We start from the raw sequence: 21,054 nt of genomic DNA, 5'->3' as shown, positions 1-21,054 counted from the left end.
CTTAAGTCGCAACTTTCCTGCCATACCGAAAACAGAGCTAGGTGACGGTGATGCGCATTGATATTATGATCTGTATTAACTTTCTAATGGGAGAAAAGAAGTTCCTGAACCGAATGACACCCAAATTACCGGGTGTTTATCTGCCAACATTAAACTCACAGCCGATTGAAAATGTGACATTGTGGAACTAACTTCCGGTATTTCTCGGGGGAAAATGTAATCGTAATGTCAATAAAAGTGTTAATTTTAATATTTATCATGTCATAGAAGATAATTTAAACACTACATTTCGAAACATTAGTATCTAAGCTATCATTTACAAGTATAAAAAAATATTCCATATTTTTGTCATTTTTCATGACTAGGACTACTTTACGCTCTTTATCTCAAAATTAGATCTTGCGACTTTAGCCGGGTTCTCATGGGCGGCGGGGTCACAAATAGCCAATTGAAATTAAATTAACATAGGCCTACCAAAAATGGCCTAAGCTAACAGAATAAAATCCAAAAAATTCACACAAGAGGTTCTGTGGACCTAGGTCTCTTAATGAAATTCAAATCAACACAAGTGTCCCCAGTGAAGTAACATTAACAAAAAAAAAAACTGTATAGGCTACTAAACTGCAACATGGGATCTATTTACGTAATCCATCCATAAAAGTTTAGGCTAATCCATGTTCTTATGCAGAAAAAGGATTGCATCAACGGTGGATGGCTTCACGGCTGCCCTCCTTCTGCTCTATGGTCCTGCCAGCAGGGCTGAAGTTGCGCTCACTGCTACTGCTGCTGGCTGGAATGGCAAGGATGCCGCGGGCAAGGACACTAAGCTTTGGGTAGTTGAGTTGCTGATCTCTCCACCAGCCCAAAACATCTCAGTCGTCCTGCATTGCATGATTTTGAGTCAAGTACATCTCGACTTCGTCTGTGGCATTTGCCACAGGTACATTTTCCCACTCCTCAAAGTCAACTGCAGCTTGGGCCCAGGTCCTTCAGTGGCGGCCTCCTCGGTGCGGAGGTCACTGAGCTGTCTCCGAACCTCCAGGTGAGGGTTGTCTCTCTCTGAAGAGGACAACATTCGGAGCTGGCTATATTTAGGCCAAAGGAAAGTTGCAATTTTTTGGAGTTCTTGGATCTCCATTTTAAGCAAAATATAACTGAGATACCGGTCGTGGATGATGGCTTGATAGCGGCTGTCAGTCGTCTTTCTGTTGCAGTGTTGGGTACTGGTCCCCTTCAAGTTCACACTGGGCATCATAAAATGGTTGCAGGAACTCGACAAGAAAGTCAAGGACATCTGGAGATATGGCATCGATCCACCAGCCCTCTGCACGGTCATCTAGTTTTTCGCGTAGGTCTTGATAAACCGAGCGGACAGAATTTAAGGTCAGATATACCGTGCTAAACCTTGTGTCTGCCATTTGGATGATGGTTTTTGACAGCAAAGCTGTCATGCAGTCTTTTTGACATATTTGACCAGTGCCTTGGTAGCTTGCAGAGTCTCTGCAACAGTCGGAGCATCTTGGGCCAGTTGTGTAGGGTCCAGGGCGTGTCGCATCACCATATTATAAAGGTGATCTTGGCAGTCAAGTCTTCGATATGGTCTGAGGGCACTGATGATGTTTGAGCCTTGGTCTGTCACCCACTCCACTTTATTCAGCAGACTCATATCCAGGCCATACTCCATTAGAAGTCTGATGATTTCTCTCCTAATATTCTCCCATGTTTTAGCCTCTTCCAGTGGGAATGCGATTGTTGTCAATACGTTGCTTATCATTTTAAATGTTCACGTCACGAAATGGCAAGTGATGGTCATGTAGCTTAATTTGTGTTAGTCCTCCGTCCAGATATCCGTTGTCATTCCGATCGAATTCACCTCAGTCAGAATGTAATTTAGCTGCTCAACCAGCTTTATGCGTTTCTCTGTTGCCAGCTCACAACACCATTTTGACACAGTGGTGGGGTCAGGCAGTACGTCCTGCGCTGCCACTGAACCATATGTAGCACAGACATTAATAAACTGCTGGGTATCCCGAACCCGGCCGGGTATCCATCTTCTAGTCCATAATGACTTACTTATGGTTTATAATTTTGTGGTAGGCTACATTAAAAATAAATTGAAAAATGTTCGCAAAAAAAATATTTAGAATTTGATCGATTTAAATGACAGAAAATAACCATCCCTTTAATTCTTAACACTGATATTGTTTTTTTTCATATGATTTTCATGTGGCATTAATGACTTGAACATTTGACATTTTGGTAAACTGGTTTATTTATTTAATGTTTATTTAGTCTCCCAACAAGCCTGCAGCACCTCAGGAGAAAATTCGTCCCCTCACAAGTTTAGACCATCCACAGAGCCCTTTCTACGACCCAGAGGGTGGCGCAATCACTCCTGTGGCCAGAGTTGTTGTGGAGAGAATTGCCCGCAAGGTCTGTTTCTTTACTTGTCTTAGAAAAATTACGTTTTCAAAAGAAAAAGTTCTTAGCTGTTGCATTTTTAGCTTTTATTACTGTGCAAAATATCTCTGCATTCTTCATGTCATAAAAGTCTATAAACTGAGAGCTAAAATAACTCTACAACAACAACAGACTATACATATTGATGAAGCCAGCATGTCACAACAGTGCCATGGAAGTATTGAAAGTCATACATACCTTATTGGGAGAGAGTTAGATTACTGTATGGGAATTAAGACAAACACAGGGAAAAGTATAACTTGTGTCATCTTTTTTGTGCTTTTCAATCAGATAGCAATAGTGAATCAATTCTCATCACCGTGTAGAATAATATGATTGAATGAGGGACATCATTTAGAATCTATTTGAAAGTTTGAGTTGTCTTCTGATGTCTGCAGGGTGAGCAGTGCAACATTGTGCCTGATAATGTGGACGACATTGTGGCTGACATTGCCCAGGAGGAAAAAGAAGAAGGTTTGCATATCTTTATCTTTTCATCAAAGGTGACCTTGAGAGAGAGAGAGAGAGAGAGAGAGAGAGAGAGAGAGAGAGAGAGAGAGAGAGAGAGAGAGAGAGAGAGAGAGAGAGAGAGAGAGAGAGAGAGAGACTTTTAACTATTCAATTTCCTAAATCCTCCAGTCTAATCAAGTGGAAAATGTGCCTTTAAATGAAAATACCCTTATCACTTCTATACTTTGAGTAATACTATTTATTTATTTATCTATTGTAGCCTGACATCACTTCAACATGTTTGCATAATTTTGTAAAACATTTCATTCATACAACTCTTTTGCTGACTGTTTAGAGCTATGGATTTTCTTGTTTCATGTTTCTTTTTCAGCCACCCTCAATTCTAGCACAGATAATTTAGCCAGTAGCTATCAGGATGTAGTTCTATATCACTTTGGAAGATAGTTTAATTTTAAAACCACAAGAATACTTTTTTCCTTTCCTCCAATTCGACATAAAATGTTAGACCTAAGAGCTGGGAACATACATTATTCTCTAATCTGTTGGTCTTACATAAAATTATTATCTTTAACCCTCTGAGGTCTAAGGGCATTTTTTTCACTTTTTCTTCGATTTTACATATCTTATTAAATTCACCTTTTAAAGGCAATTACATAACATAATCCCATGTGTTTTATATCAAAATGTGCAGAGAAAACCCAGCTCTTTCACTGATGAGCTCACCACTTGTCCTAGAGCATTGTGTAAAGAGAGAGAGAGGGATAATTTAGCTCTAAAAGGTGAAAAATGTAAGTCCGATTTTTGAAATTCTTCAAATCTCTTGTGGAAACATACCATTACTCATGTGGATGAATTGTTTTGGCCCCTGATATGGGTTCCCCAAAGTCTTAGGGTCACAAAAGTAGTGTAATATATGAATAAAATAGTAGATAATGAATAATAATTGTCTAAAGAGACATTTTGAAAAATCGTTTTTTAGTACAAGTTTTGTCTGTGACTCTACCTTCAACAAATGTTAGAGGGACTGAGATAAAATAGGACTAAAATAACTTCCTACTACATATCAAGCTTTATGGGATGTGTGCAAATGAAAAAGTAGCATTACAACAGGTCTTTCTTTCAAGCAAATGTTTACTTTGTGAAAAAAGCTCACTACTAACAATATTCACAAAATGTACAAATTTTCATGTTTTCTTGTCTACGACATGTCAACTTTTCAACATTTTTTTTTAAAACCAAAGGTGAACTATATATTAGATATTAGAAATAGTGCTGGTTGATGCTGGGGGGGGGGGGGGGGGGGGGGGGGGGGGGGGGGTACGGGACCTCTTGGCTGGCCGGGTTGATGATGATGGTTGCTGTGTAAGGGCTGGTGGTGACCTGGTGACTTGGTGGCAGGCACAGGTGAGGCTGCCTGTGTTACACTGGGCCCTGGTAGCTGTGAATCCTCTCTGAAAAAAAACACAACAACAAATAAGTTAGGACTTGCATTATCAATTTGGCCAAAACATATTGATTCATCACTACAAGAGATAATGTTATTCAAATTGTGAATTGAAGTGAAAAAAATATTACATTAGTTATCAAAAGGAGACCACCAAGAACAGCCTACATGCCTACAACGTTACTATTTGTAAGTGTACCCCAGTTTTACACAAGAAAATAACTTTTACATAAAGTAAACACTTTGCTAAAGGCGCAGTCAATTTGTCAAAGTTCAGATACACAAAGCAGCACTGCGCATTTTAGCCAATATGGTCACAGTTAGTCTAGGACAAAGTGCACCATGCGAACAATGTTTTTATAAAATAAATACGCTTACCCGTCTTCAACTGGATCTCTTTTTGGTGATCATAATCCTCATCTTCATCAGAAGAAAATCCATCAGGCTCGGAAACTCGCCTTTCATCCTCGTCGCTGTTCTCCAAAACCGCCGCAAGTACTGTCAATGTCTTCGCCATTATCTTTCATCGTCTTCTTCTTTATGTTTTTGCCATGTTTTTTCGCGGACTTTTTTACTCTTTCTCTCTCCGTGTCAGCTTGTATTTTCCTCACTGTGAGGAGATGTGAGGAGATGGGAGGGGACTTAGGGATTTCAACTGCATCTATTGGTTGGTTTCACACAAAATGCAGACAGACAAGCTAGCCCACCAATCACGCAAGGCGAACGGTCATCTTGTCTTCCCTCTTGCTCTCTGTATGAGTTACGTACGATTTCGCGAGAATAAGGACGTTGAAGCTGAGAATCTATCGATTACGGCAAAATCAGAACCATTTATGTGTGCTGCACAATCGCGGAGATATTAATAGAAACATTTAGTAAACATCGAGTTGACGCGCCCGCGCGTCATCCGACCTCAGGGGGTTAATAACGTCTCTTACATATGTAAATTGGTTCCCTGAGTAGGTGACATTTATGGGAACACTCTCCAAGTGTGACTTTGCAGTTGAGGGGGCTCTTGCATTCAAAATGGTCTCCGTAATTTCTGACAAAACACTATAACTAATCAGAGAGTTCCACCAGAAGAAAATCCACTATGTCTTCCTGCACTCTCATAAGAACCACTGGAAGCAGACTTATCTGCGAGAAAGCATACAAGCAGGGAATCAGACTCACCTCTGCCCTGCTGAATCTTAGCCAAATCAGACCCGTGGTTCGAGGATGCAACTGCTATTCTCCAGGCTTTAACCCATGCTTTGAGAGAAAATCTGCTCCCATATTTAACCAATCTGAGATATGCACTTTCCTTAGAGACATACACTTTTTTCTGCACCTAAAAAAGAATGCACCAAACTAACCTCCACCTGATGACCATATGATAGTCCTGGATGTCTGGAAGGAAATTGCTCAAAACAAGAAAAAAACATAATTTTCAGGTAATTTATGTGGCACGCAAAGATATCACCCTCCCAGACTCCTTAGGCTGGGTGACCTTCATAAGCTGCTTTGCCCAAAGGACTGCCATTATTTCCAATGTAACTGATAGCATTTGCTCCTAACACTTATTGTGTGGTGAGGAAACCAACAGGGACAAAGTCCTCAATTGTTAATCCACCACTAAAATGGTTTCATATAAAGCATGTCCACTGGTGAAGCTGCTGCCATGAGACCCATAAGCCTGTGAACAGACCCAAAGAAATGTATTGCCCTGCTCTGAATCAATTCAGACAAAGGCGAAATGACAGGCTGTAGACAATCACTCTTGCATCATGCATGAGCTCAGCTCCACCCCTAGGAATACGCTCTGTTGCCTCAGCAACAAAACAGTCTTCTGAAGGTTTATTCTCAGATCTAGCTTCTGTAGGTGATCAAGAACAGGTGAGTTACTGAAGCTGAACAAAACTCTGAAGATAGCATGGACAGAAACATATTTTTCCTAAATGATAGAATCCTGAGGAGTGATAGCACATTCTTTTGAGGTACCATTGACACACATGGAGGGTTTTCTCATAGCATCAGCTACTGATGCAGAGTCAAGTAAATGAAAGCCAACATCTTTTTTTGTGGCAATCAACAAAAGCATATGTTGAAGCGGGCCTCATCTTGACTTCATCTTACGTCAGCGGTTATCTCAGAGGTAATAAGGTCTTGGGAGAATGTAATGCTAATGTCACAGTTGTGTTTTGTTTAGTTTGTTTTCAGGGCCTCTTCGGCCCGGCAGTGAAGGGATTTTCAGAGAGGTACACCGGAGCGCAGAAGTTGTCCCAAGCTATGCGACACTTCTTGCCGAAACGCGCTAGGTCCCCAAAGACCTCCTAGCATTGAGGGTGAAAAGAGAGGGCTCGTGTCTCGCGCTAGCCGGACCACCCTCAAAGAAACCCATGACACTTCTCACAGCTCCCTGTTTAGCTCAGGCGGCTGGAGATTTTATTATTGTAAACAGGCCCGCTGCATTGTACGCGCCTCTACAAACAAACGCCGTTTTCACGGCGACCCACATAAAGCACAAAAAGAGTATGTTTCACAAACACAGCACACGGGTTCACGGTCCCTCTTCACTAGGCAGCCCCCTCCCAGTTGTTACACTGACTTTCCCCCAGGCAAAAGCCTGTACAGTCAGTCCAACTCTCAGTATGTGCACAAATCACAATGTAAGGGTATCAGGTCCCCCTGTGTTAGGCGGCCCATCCCAAACTACGTGTCAAACCCTAGCCACATGGGCATTGTTCTGGCAAGCCATCCCTGATGTGTCGAGTTGGGTTATAAACACAATAAAGCTAGGCTACTCGCTCCAATTCGCTCGCAGACCCCCAAAGTTTCAGGCGGTTATCGAGACTTCGGTGAGAAGCAGCGTGGGTCACGTACTTCGCGTCGAAATACATAATCTGTTAGCAAAAGTGGCGATAGAATTAGTCCCCCCTGCGCTAAAACACTTACAGCCGCTATTTTCTAGTCCCGAAAAAAGACGCCGGTCTCAGACCCATACTAGATTTGAGACATTTGAAAAAGGCTCTCATGAGACGACCTTTCAAAATGTTGACTACCAAACATATCCTCGCGCAAGTTCACCCAGGGGATTGTTTTTTTTACGGTGGATCTGAAAGATGCATACTTTCACATTCAGATAACCCCTCATCACAGGCCATTCTTGAGATTCGCCTTCGAGGGGCAGGCTTATCAATACACCGTTCTGCCGTTCGGTCTATCCCTAGCACCCCGTACATTTACGAAGTGCATGGACGCAGCGCTCTCTCATCTGAGGCATCAGGGAGTGCGCGTGCTAAATTATCTTGACGTCTGGCTGGTCCTGGCACAGAAGAGAACCGAACTACTGTCACACAGGGATTTGATTCTCGGCCATTTGAAATGTCTGGGTCTCAAAATCAATGTAACCAAGAGCAAACTGAACCCCAGCCAGAGTGTGGTCTTTCTGGGCACAGTTATCGACTCTATAACGATGACAGCGTGGCTTACACGAGAGCGCGCACTCTCTGTACGAACGCTAGCAGCCTCATTCAAGGCAGGCAAGCGCACACCTCTAAAGAAGTTTCAGAAAGTTCTCATTCTCATGGCAGCGGCATCGTCAGTCCTCCGTATGGGATTACTGCGCATGCGCCCACTGCAGCACTGGCTCAAACGCCGTGTGCCAACCCGTGCATGGCAGTCAGGCAGCCTGTGCATCATGGTGAATCACGGTTGTTTACGGACCCTGATTCCCTGGCGGGCTCAGGACTGGTACCACGAAGGTGTGACCATGGGGGTAGTTTCCAGGAGGAAAGTAGTTTTTACAGACGCATCCAACCTAGGTTGGGGAGCGCTGCACGAGGGTAAGCCTGTCTCCGGCCTCTGGTCGAGCACGGAGCAGAACTTACATATCAACTGTCTGGAAATGAAAGCAGTTTGTTTGGCCCTCAAAGCGTTTTTGTCAAACCTCAAAGGTCACCACGTCTTAGTCCGCACAGACAACACGTCAGTGGTGGCCTACATAAATCGCCAGGGCGGCATCAGGTCGGGCAACCTGTACGCCATGGCGAGAGACCTCCTCTTGTGGGTACAGACCAATCTGAGCTCTCTGAGGGCAGCACATATCCCTGGCATTCAGAATCTGGGTGCGGATATGCTCTCACGGGGCAACACTCCCCTAGGCGAGTGGTCCCTGAACTCATAGACGGTCAGTCTGATATGGAGTGTGTTTGGTGAGGCCGAAGTCGACCTTTTCGCCTCGGGAACCAACACCCACTGCGCAGTGTTCTTCTTGAAGAACAGGGACGCGCTGGCCCATCTCTGGCCCAGCCGTCCCCTTTATGTGTTTCCCCCCGTTTCAATGATCCCCCAGGTCATCAAACGGGTCAGGGAGAGAGGATGCCCAGTCCTCCTAGTGGCCCCCCTCTGGGAATCCAGGCCGTGGTTTCCAGAGCTGGTTCAGATGACGGACAGAGTCCCCTGGCCTGTTTCCGCTGAGGAAAGACCTCCTCACACAGGCCAATGGGACGATATGGCATCCGCGACCCGACTTATGGGCCCTCCATGTCTGGCCCCTCAACGGGTACCCAGGGACCTTCCTGAGAAGGTCTTGAACACTATCACTGAGGCTAGGGCCCTGTCTACCAGGCACCTTTATGCTCTGAAGTGGTCAGTGTTCTCCAGCTGGTGGTCGGAAAAACTCTTTGAACCAGGGTCATGCGAGGTATCTGTGGTACTCTCCTTCCTACAATAGTTGTTGGACGTGGTCCCCGTCCATGCTCAAAGTGTATGTGGCAGCCATTGCAGCTCATCTTGCTCCGGTGACTGGCCAATCATTAGGAAGAAACGACCTGGTGGTACGGATTCTAAAAGGAGCTAGGAGGATGAACCCCTCCAGACCTCCATCTGTGCCTTCTTGGGACCTCTCCACGGTCCTTGGGGCCCTGAAGAGACCACCTTTTAAACCGCTCCAGTTGGTTGATCTTAAACCTCTCTCGCTAAAGACTGCTCTCCTGCTGGCACTGGCATCTATCAAGCGAGTGGGGGATCTGCAGGCCCTCTCCGTGAGCCTTTCCTGTTTGGAGTTTAGATTGGATGACTCCAGGGTTATCCTCAAACCCAGATATGGCTATGTACCCAAAGTGCTCTCAACGCTGTTTAGAGCACAGGTTATCACATTATTAGCTCTTCCCCATTCTGCTGAGGATGGGGAGGCTAATCTACTCTGCCCTGTCAGAGCACTGATAATCTATCTGGATCAGAACAGCTCTTTGTCTGCTTTGGTGGCCGATCTAAGGGTTATCCAGTCACGAAGCAAAGACTGTCTAGATGGATAGTGGATGCCATATCTATGACATATACCTCAGTGGGTCAGGTTTGCCCTATAGGTATTAGAGCTCATTTGACGAAAGTGCTTTGTCTTGGGCTTGGTCCTCTGGGTTTCCTATTCAGGATATTTGTGAGGCGGTTCTGGCTAGTCCTCGCCTTCCACATTTATGAAGTTCTATAACATGGAGGTACCTTCACTGCAGGTGAAGGTACTTTCTAGATGATTAAGGCCCGACGTTGTCTGGTCTTGTCTTAAAATTATGTCATTGTGCACAAACACATATCCATTTTATTATAAAACCCGCCTTTTGGCCAGTTATATTTCCCCATACTAATAGACCCAACAGTGTCCGGTCTTATTGGTACATTATGTTGGTTAAGTTACAGACATATATATATATATATATATATATATATATATATATATATATATATATATATATATATATATTAATAGACCCAACAGTGTCCGGTCTGTTCAGTATATATACTTGGGTTCTGGCTTGTTTCTGTGAGCTCAGGGGTTCTGAGCTGCAGTAGACAACCAGTTACTTATAGTGCGGCATTTTGCATGGCATCCCCACTGAGTATAGCTACGCAATACGAAGTGACCGTTCTCGAAAGGGAACTACTCGGTTACTATCGTAACCTCGGTTCCCTGAGAGTAGGGAACGATTATTGCGTAGCCGGCCGCACTATGGTAACCTGGCAAGTTGTAGCTTCAGTCGTTTAAACCTGCTAAAATGGCGTTTTCGGGGATTAATATAGGCTAAGGCCATGCCCCCTTGGCAGGCTCTGACGTGTAATGGCGTGATGCTAGCTCATTGACGCACACGTCAGAGGTGCCCGCGCAATTGGATGTGCAGTTGCCCCAGCACAGCCAATGAGTGAGCCAGACACTCACTGTGCTAGCTGTGCAGCTGCAAAATGCGTTTTACATTTTAGGCTTCAGTAAATCGAGGAAAAGGAGTTTCCCCCACTGTGTATAGCTAGGCAATACTCGTTCCCTACTCTCAGGTTACGATAGTAACCGAGTAGTTAATCATTGTCATCTGTGTTTGCATTTAAGTTCAGTCAATCTTTGTCCGATCTAGTTTTTGTATAGTGTGTTGCTGCCTGTCCTGCTATCCTTTATATTATTACCATTAAACCTTCATGTTGGAAATTTCCGTCTGCCTTCCTGCAACTACACGTGACAGGTAAAGAGTAAATATTTAAGTCTCTAATTTTTTATTGTAGACTTTAGCATCTTGGCAAATCCCGGTTAGCACATTTCTCCTCTGAAACTCCAGAGGAGACACACATGTGAGATTGTTGTGGTCTTTTTATCTGTAGAAACATGAATAAATTCAAGCAACAATATATTTTTTTCTCCATTTAATCTCACTGAAGTTTAGTAAAAGCAAAGGAAATATTTTTTGAAGATCCCATTAGTGATTATTTTGTCTCATGGGCACTCTCTTAGCGAACAAACTAAAATGTACTTATTATTAAACTTTTCATCCTCTCACTACTTTATTTTTTTCTGTTTTGTCAGATGACACTCCAGAGACATGTATCTACTCCAACTGGTCTCCATGGTCTGCGTGCAGCTCCTCGACGTGTGAGAAGGGGAAGAGGATGAGGCAGAGAATGCTGAAGGCACAGCTGGATCTCAGTGTGCCCTGTCCACATACACAAGACTTTGAGCCCTGCATGGGGCCTGGCTGCAGTGATGAGGGTCAGAATCAAACACACACAAAATCAGGGTTTCATTACCCAGATGGAAATGTACATGGAAGATATTGTCATTCATATTCAAAGCTCTGTTTAAAACCATAGTGAGGAACCTTGCTGTCTACTGTTTATATAGGCAGATGCCTTCTAAGGGGCCATCCATAAAGGACATGTTCTCATTTTAAAAACAGCAGGGCAGGGTGCAATACAATGAATGCAGGAGTCTCTAGGTCTTTTTTCAAGACTTTTTCAAGTCTTTTTTGGCCGTTCATTTACACAATCATCGTTTTGGGGGTCTGAAAAAGTAAACTTTTGAAAACGGTTTCAAAGTGCGCGTTTTTGAAAATTATATCATTATCGTCTCTGTTGTAAGGGAACTAGGATCAATATAACTCAAAGGGGGATTGAATTACAGTGAATAAGAACTGAATTAATATGCAAATGATTCAAAACTAATATTTAACACTTTATTAACTATTCGTCCACCAATAAGTTGAGACTATGGTATTTTATCAATTCTGGACAGAATATTATCTTGTGTCCTACGGTAATAAAATCATAAAATTATGATCACTGATTATGAGCAAGGTAACAAAATCTACAGTTTAAGGCAGTAACTTGTAAGCACACAGCACACTTGTAAGACACTTGTATGTAAAATCAACCAAGACTTTAATTAACTATCCTAATACACACAAACTAATCTAACGTAAACACACACAAATTAATTCATTCGAACAGTGACAAAGAAAATGTGATGTTGTTAACGGAGTATGATTGGGGTCCCAAATGTCTAGCATTACACACTATTTCTTGACCGCAACCTGAGATAATCAATATACTAGCAAATTCAACCTCAGTTTGTTTGCTTAATAAGATTTGCACCAGTTCAGCAAGAATTACAATACAATACAATACAATTTTATTTGTATAGCACGTTTAAAAACAACTGGTGTTGAACAAAGTGCTTTACAAGGCCAAGAAGACAAACAATCAGATAGAAAACATAAAAAAAAAAAAAAATAAATAAATAAAAAAAATTCAAGATATATTTAAAGCTATTGAAAAAAATATGTTTTCAAATTTGATTTAAAAATTGACAAGGTTTGGGCGGATCTGATGTAAGCTGGTAAGCTTAGGGCCGATGACTGAAAAAGCACGATCACCCCTATTTTTAAGTCTAGTTCTAGGGACAGATAGTAAATTAGAGTCCCCTGATCTTAGTGATCTTGGCTGTATGGGCAGATGTAGTAGTTCAGATAGGTACTGTGGAGCCTGGTTCTGCAAAGACTTAAAAACAAATAACAAAACTTTAAAATCAATTCTATATTTAACCGGTAGCCAATGAAGCGAGATCCAAACTGGTGTAATGTGTTCACATTTACGCTTCCCTTTGAGAAGTTGTGCAGCTGCATTTTGAACTAATTGCAAACGTGGGATGCATATCTGAGGGGCACCAGCAGGGTTCGAATTATGATTTCATCTTTGTGGGGGTCTCTTTAAAAAAAAGTAGCCTATGAGCAGGCGCAGCGTAGCTTAATAATGTAATATAAAAATATAAAAATTTGTAAATATAATACAAATTTAATAAAAAAAAAAAAGCGTTGGTAACACAATTCAATTTAAATAGTACGTTTGGTTTAATTTGTCGTTTAATGAGGTCTAATATGTTGTTAGTTGTGAGAATTTTCACGTGAGTAAATAAATAGATCCGACATATATGAGCGTGTACTGCAGTGGTCCAGTGGTCGAACTTTTACCAAGCGTGTCAGAGGTTCTGGGTTCGAATCCATACTCATATAGGTTTTTTTTTTTTTTTTTATCAAATCCGATTATGTTTATCAGTGGTTGTATATCAGGCAGAGACACGTTTGTGTGCATTTTGTTTTGTAATTTCACTGGAACGAATAGAGAGTCTCCACAACGGATTGAAGCGCGCGTCCGAGTGAAGACTGTGCTCGAGCCACAAACAAACACAGTATCCGCGCCACTGATCGCAGCGGCAACGAGCACTTTGATCACTTGATTTAAGCATAAGGATGTAGTGTGATGACGATCCGAGATCCCGTAAGATCCATGTGTTTGGCATCTTGTCCTATCTTTTAAGTCATGCTACAGTAGTCTGAAGGAAAAAGTGCTTTATTTGTAATTTAAAATAATGGTGCTGATGATTTTTAGAGACCCCCACAGGTGTATGATTTTCCTGCTTTCATGGGAGCTCATCCTCTCTCTATGGGAGCTCAGCTCCCACTGGCTCCCACGTAATTCGAACCATGGGCACCAGTATATAAACAGTTACAATAGTCTAATCTGGAAGTTACAAAAGCATGCATGGCAATCTCAAAGTTCTTTACAGACAAGAAGGGCTTAACCTTGGCTAAAAGACGAAGATGGTAAAAACAGGACTTAACCACAGCACTTATCTGTTTATCATATTTAAGGTTGTTATCAAACCAAACCCCCAGATTCCGAACACAAGTGGAACTATAAGGTAACAACGTTCGGAGATCAAAATCAAGTGTACTGCGATCATTTGAACCAAACAAGATAATTTCGGTCTTGCTCTCATTAAGACACAAGAAATTACTAGCGATCCAGAGTTTTAGTTCATCCAAACAGTCCAATATTGGCTTTAAAGGTGCCCTAGAATGGATTATTTTATTATTTTATAATGTTTCCTGGGGTGCCCTTATAATGTTAGTATGTTTTTTAGATCAAAATTTGTTATAATTTAGAAATAAAAGGCATATTTCCTAGCCTGATTTCATTCCCTGGATTGAACACTCTGTTTGAAGGGGCGTGTCTGCTGTGAGACTTCAGTGTTGTTGCCCACTGCTGTGATTGGCTGACATGCTTGCATATGAAATATCTGGCATTACATGTAGAGCTATCTGGAAAACTTTTACTATTACAGCTTTTATACGTTTTTACTATTACAGCTATCGGGATTAACGAATCATGAGAAGTTTTTTAAGTATTTAGATCTATTCCAGCATTGAGCAGATGACAGCCTGTTGATCGCGTGAATGAAGATCTTATCACTGCAACGCGATCTACTGATGCATAAACAGTGTTGAACGACTTTGAGAGAAAGATTATCTGTCTGAACTTGAACAATTACAAATCAGAAATTCACATAACCCACTGGTTCTCCAGAGGCTCGGATGAAGGAACTAAAAAAATACTTTTGTGTTCATTTGTACATCCAAACACTGAGCAACTGCCATGCTTCGTTCGCTCGTTTGCAAGCCACGATGTCTCTCGAGGAAAAAACAATATCGCGCTGGATCTAGATAACACAGTGTAAATTATTGTTAATAAAATCACTACTTACCGCTTGCGGGAATATAACGTTAGTTGAAATTGCCCCCTTCGTCCGTTTGAGACGCCAAGAGATGCCTGGCTGCTTGATATGTTCCAGGTTAGAAAAACAGTCCGTGGTGAAACGGGCAGAGCAACTAACAACTTCGAATTAAACTGTAGCGGTATCAGATTATAGATAGATCTGCCATTTTCCCTATGATCCTCCTCCTGCTTGTTTCTTCACCTGCAGAACTTCTGATGATTCGGCTGCGCAGTTCCGCCTGGCACTGAGCATGGGCTGGCATATGCAAATTTTTAGAGGCGTACATATTAATGATCCCAACTGTTGCGTCACAGTTGGTGTTATGTGGAGATTCGCCTGTTTTTCAGGGGTGTTTTTCAAAAACGAGATTTAAATAAGAAAGGGAAAACTATGGTGTTTGAGACTCACTGTATGTCATGTCCATGTACTGAACTCTTGTTATTTAACTATGCCAAGATAAATTCAATTTCACATTCTAGGGCACCTTTAAAGCAAGCTTATCATCACGCTTCAAAGGCAAGTACATTTGTGTGTCATCGGCATACAGATGAAAATATACCCCATATCTAGATAAAATAGAACCCAAAGGGAGCATATATAGATTAAACAGTTCCGGGCCAAGAATAGAGGAACGCCAGACCCCAATTTAATTTCAGACGAAGACTGTTGCCCGATGCAGACTGAGTAACTCCTATTAGTTAAATATGAATGGAACCATTGTAGCACCGTACCCCAAAAACCCATACACGCTTCACGACGAGAAATGAGAATGTTGTGATCGACCAGGTCAAATGCAGAGCTAAGATCTATCAAGACCAAGACGATTTTTAAAACCAGACTGAAATTTCTCATGGATATTGTTATCATTCAAAAAAGACTGGAGTTGACTTAAAACCACTTTTTCTAAAATTTTTGAGATAAAGGGTAAATTTGAAATTGGGCGGAAGTTACTCAGAAGTGTAGAATCCAAATTATTTTTTTTAAGACGAGGCAAAACCAAAGCATGTTTGAGACAGTTGGGAACGGTCCCGGTGTGAAGACATTTGCTGATGATAGACAACAAATCAGGACCGATAGCTTGAAATACCTGCGTAAGAAAAGTAGTGGGAATCACATCCTGAGAGCAACTAGTGGGTTTTAAAGTCGCAACAATCTCATTTAGGGAGTCCAAAGAGATAGACTCAAAGACAGACCGGATAGAAGAGCAGACGGGGACATCAAGTGGCATGTAGGCTGACAAGGACATTTGAGATTTAATCAGTGAGATCTTCTCATTAAAATAAATCGCAAAATTCTCACAAAGAGAGTCAGTTTTCTCTGGGAACTGATTAGTTTCTCTGGGAACTAATTAGGAGATTGTGTACTTTCTTTTGTATGCTCCTGTGAGTGTGTGCGTTCCCTTCCGTGACGAAGTTGCTGGAGGGAATCTCTTGATTGTCTGGCAGTTGGTCGATGATGCATTCCGAGGGTCAGCACTCCATGGTGAATGGTTGGTTGGCTTTGCCGGGTGGCACTTCGTATGCCGGTTTCCTGGTTTTCAGGTTGCTATGCAATGGAGTTTCCTCTGAGTCTGGATGAGCTGCTGGAGCCAAGACTCTGAGAGGGTTTTCATTGACGAGGTTCAACGAAGGCTCATATGGGAGAGTCGATGAGTTTTGAGTGAGCTCTTGGTGGTTTGAAGAGCATGTAAACATGCAAGCTGGATGATGGAAAAGTCTGCACAATTCAAAGCAAGAGCAAAAGTCACTGCAAAAACAATGCAGAGCTGCTTGTCATTGGGTTATAAGCACGTCCATCTGACCGGTCCTTCCTAGTGTGTCAGCCAATCAGATATCTCGGCACCATGAATGCGTTTTATGAACTTACTAATGGTTCGATGGGGAATTTCTCTGAACTGTGGAATGTGGTGTTGTGTTCATTAAATGTCTTGTTCATGGATAATCCTACACTGTGTAAACTACAAAAATGCAAATTTGTGAAAGCGGTGACATCACCGCCATTCGTATTACATGTTCAGTCTATAAGCACATTGTGTTTATTTACAAGTGACAATGCCAACTACTGGCCTGGCATGCATAATACAGACTTGAAGTCATTATCGCGAATCCGTGTGGATAGGGATAATTTTGACAATGTTGTCGTCTGAATGTGAACAATGCAAAGGAACAACTTTTTCTGTTTTAGATTAGGTTTTTTTTTTGTTTGTTTTTTTTATGTTGGTCTATGTACATCAGATTGGTGACCTTGCATTGTGTATTGCTGTTTATTCAGCATCTCTCACCATGAGCCATAGACTAATAATAATATTTTTTAAAAAAGGTTTGAGTTTGACAGAATTGACAGTCTTGAATCTTCACTGATACTGTAACTTATGTTTTGATGAAACAGCTAAGAAAAATAGTCCATTAGAACATTAGTATTACATCTCTCATTTGGCATTCACATTGAGATAAATGCTAAAAATTGGTTGGCTGCTGGCGACCATGTTTGTTGATCTGTATGAGTGATATTTGAAGAACATGTTAGCATTTGAACCAAACTTCAACTTCATTGACCACACGCTTATGCAGTTAAAGAAAGTCTGTAGTTAGTCTTTTGTTATAGTACATTTTTTTCTTCAGTTTCAGTGAGTCATTAGTCAGTATCAGGCATCACAGCTGAATCTGATACAACCCATCCTATAAAATCCCCACATACGATGAGCTATTAGAGCTTATGATTGCGAAATCGCCCATGCCCGAACAGATGAGAGATATATGCTGGGTCATAATTATCCAGCTCCGGTGAGCCTTCCCTTTCTTCTGGACCTGCACAGTGAGATGGCAGGTTCATGGAAGCACCCTTTCTCTGCTTGCATAGTCCCTTCGAATTGCAGTTACACAAATATCGAGGGGATGTGTGAGTAGGGTTGTGGATGAATGCCTCGGGTTGAAGAGAATTTGGTAAGCTATCTCTCCCCGGGGACATCCTTGTCACTGAAGGCTCCCATTTTGCCATCCAAGCCATGCCAAACATCATCTAGGTTGGTTGGCAAGTCGTATACGGTGGCATGTCAGAGTGGTGGTGCCCTGCACACCATGGCAGTGCTGCAGGCATACCAGGCTGACCTACTCAAAGACCACAGCCAGGGTGAGAGTCTATATCCCGAGGCAGTCTATATCTCGAGGCAACTGCACAGACCTGGCCCTCCGTGCCACTAAACAGGTGGCCTGTTCAGTTGGCCGATCCATGGCAGCTATGGTGGTGACGGAGAGGCATTTGTGGCTTAACCTGTCAAGCATCAAGGTCTTGCCTTCTGGACCTTTCAGAATTGCCGTTGAGATGCTGGTGGAGAAGTTCAGGGGGGCAAGAACACCGGTGGCTGCCTTTAAGGGCTGGGTCCCGGCTCCTCCTAAACCTTCTGGTCCTTCTCCGGGAACGAGTTCCTGGAGACATTAGTAGAAGGAGAGGACTCTCCTCAAGCTCACTTTCCTCACTCTCAGATGGAATTATCCTAAATGCTTGATTATGTTCCTTCAATTCAATTCAAATCACTTTATTAATCCCCAGGGGGCAAATAAATGACACAAAGAGCAGCACATATTCCACCACATACAGTACATCATCAGTAAAATATATAAATAGATAAATAGTGATGTATAAAAAGAAAAAAAAGGATGGGATGAGTGCATCAGTCATCAGTCTACGGCGGGTTGTAGTGCAGTCCAAAGATTTGGGGGGTGGGCTGGGAGTTTAGGAGCTTGACAGCCCTGGGGACAAAGGTCGCCTTCCTCCTCTGAGTCTTACAAGCTTGACAGCGGAGTCTGCGCCTTGAGGGGAGCCACTCAAACATCAAAAACATGACGTGATGGATCACAAAGGATTCTACAGGCAGTCTTCAAGGTCTGCTGTTTGCATAGGGTTGACATAGCTCTCTAGGGGTGTCCAATAATTCTGGAACAGACTTTAACAATTTGATGTAAGCAGTTCCTGCTTTGAAGACTAATGAAGTAAAACCAACAAGTGAAGGAAAAGGTTATCACATTTTCAATAAATAAGCAGTAAAATGTGGTTAGGATGTCCTTGCTTACATCAAATGATCTTAGTTTCCTGAGCAGGTACTGCCGCTGATGGATTTCTTCAGGATTTCCACTGTGTTGGACGAAAACTTCAACTGGTTGTCAAAAATAGTCCCGAGGTATTTATACTCCTTTAAAACCTCTACTAGCTTTCCCTGGATGGTAGTAGTGACTGCCTCAGTCAACTACCTCTGCTTAGGTGAGAAGGTCACTATCATCTCCTTGGTTTTATCCACATTCAGCTCTAGACAGGACATTTCACACCACCAACTCCTGCAGAGCTGAGCTGTGATCATGGAGGGAGCCTGAAAGCAGAGACAGGACAACTGTGTCATCTGCAAATTTCACCATGAGACAGTTTAGCTGAGTAGACCTGCAATCGTCTGTGTAGAGGGTGTAGAGGAGGGAAGACAGGACACACCCTTGTGGCGAACCTGTTGACGTGATACAGACATCTGAGAAGGTGTCGTTGACCAATACCCTCTGTTTCCTGTTGGTCAAAGTCTATAATCCACAAGGTAAGCTGATGATCCAAGCGAAAGTGGGTGATGAGCTTCTCTGCCAGGATATATGGCTGCATGGTGTTAAATGCCGATGTAAAGTCAGCAAACAGAAGTCTGGCTGTGGTTTCCAGATGTTTGTGGATATTGTCTAGGATGAAAATTGATGCATCGTTGACCCCCCCCTGCCCACCCGATATGCAAAATGGAGTGGATCCATCATTGGATCTGATACCTTGGTGATATAGTCCTTTATGACTCTCTCCATGGCCACCATTACCAGTGAGGTTAAGGCCACAGGCCTGAAGTCGTTGAGGACTTTGGTGGTACCCTTCTTGGGTATGGGAATCACCGTGTTTGCACAGCTGGGGGACTGTGCTGCGGTTGATGGAGGACTAAAACAGGTATTTGAGTACACCCCCCAATTGCTCAGCACAATGCCTAAGGGTCTGCCCACAGATATTGTCTGGGCCTGGTGCCTTATTTACTTTGGTCCTCTTGAGGGTGTGGACCACTTCTCCAGTGTCGATAGTGATGTCACAGTCATCAGGTTCGAGTGAGGAAATTAATCTTTTGAGATCAGAGCTGTTATCTTTCTCGAATCTGGTGAAAAAGATGTTCTGGTCATTAGGTAGTGAGGTCAGGCTGCAGCCTGCAACCTGGATGGGCTTGCAACTGCCAGGGCTGAAGTTAACTGCTGCCATACTTTTTAGGCCCTGCCATGCAGTGCGGAGGTTGCCCTGGGCAAATGTTCTCTCCACCTTGTTTTTGTATCTCAGTTTGGCCTTTTTTATGGCATGCCTGACCTCTCTGTTGACATATTTCTTGTCTAGCTCAGAGCCGGTGAAGAAGACCCTCTTTTTTTTCTTCTTTTTTTTTTCAAAATCTCCTTTAGGTCCTTATTCACCCAGGGTTTGTTGTTAGGGAATATTGTGACCCTCTTAATAGGTATAATACTGTCCACACAGAAAGATATATAAGATGATACTGTATCCACTTGCTCATTTAAGTCACTAGAAGAGGATGTCAGTATGGACCAGTCGGTGGTCTCAAAGCATCCTTGCAGCTCCTTGATGCTGTCGGCAGTCCACTGCTTAATGTCCCTCCTTATTTTATCTGACCGCTTCACAACTGGTAGGTATGCTGGGGCTAGTAAAGGTGGTCAGCAGAACCAAGAGGGGGCAGGGGGACGGCTTTATATGCTTCTGACACTGATCCATAGCATTTATCCAGTATCTTTCCTGAACGGGTGGGACAGTTGATATATTGATAAAAACCTTTAAGAGATCTGTCCATTGAGCAGTGATCAAAATCACCTAGAATGAATTCAGGGGCGTCTGGGGATACAGTGCTATGCATAAGTTTAGACACCCATGCTAAAGTTGACTAAAAAGAGGAATAAAAAATCATCTTTTGGAAATTGAACTTAATGCCTTAATTTAAAAAAATTGGAAAAATCCAACATTTAAGGACACCAATTTTCTTTGTGAATGAATAATGTATCGTAAATAAATAAATGTTCTTCCTTAAAATACAGGGTGCATAAGTTTGGACACCCCTATGTTAAATTCCCATAGAGGCAGGCAGATTTTTATTTTTAAGTATTTTTTTTTTTTTTTTTTTTAGGATACTATGCATCCTGATAAAGTTCCCTTGGCCTTTGGAATTAAAATAGCCCCACATCATCACATAGCCTTCACCATACCTAGAGATTGGCATGGGGTACTTTCCATAAGATCATCTCTCAATGCAAATCAAACTAGCTATTAG

At 42.5% G+C, this 21,054-nt stretch overlaps 1 protein-coding gene across 2 annotated transcripts in view; it reads left to right on the top strand.

Annotated features, from left to right (window-relative positions):
- Positions 1 to 21,054, top strand: part of spon1a (spondin 1a) — a 341,163-nt gene that overhangs the window by 279,892 nt on the left and 40,217 nt on the right. For both annotated transcript variants that reach the window (XM_079874223.1, XM_079874222.1), the window contains 3 exons: positions 2,293 to 2,433; positions 2,859 to 2,934; positions 11,202 to 11,384. In XM_079874223.1, coding sequence (XP_079730349.1) covers positions 2,293 to 2,433; positions 2,859 to 2,934; positions 11,202 to 11,384 — 400 coding nt within the window. The remainder of the gene's footprint in view (positions 1 to 2,292; positions 2,434 to 2,858; positions 2,935 to 11,201; positions 11,385 to 21,054) is intronic.

The sequence above is a fragment of the Squalius cephalus genome, assembly GCF_949319135.1.
Source record: "Squalius cephalus genome assembly, chromosome: 6".
NCBI lineage: Eukaryota > Metazoa > Chordata > Actinopteri > Cypriniformes > Leuciscidae > Squalius > Squalius cephalus.
This window is presented reverse-complemented; position numbering and strand designations above follow the sequence as displayed.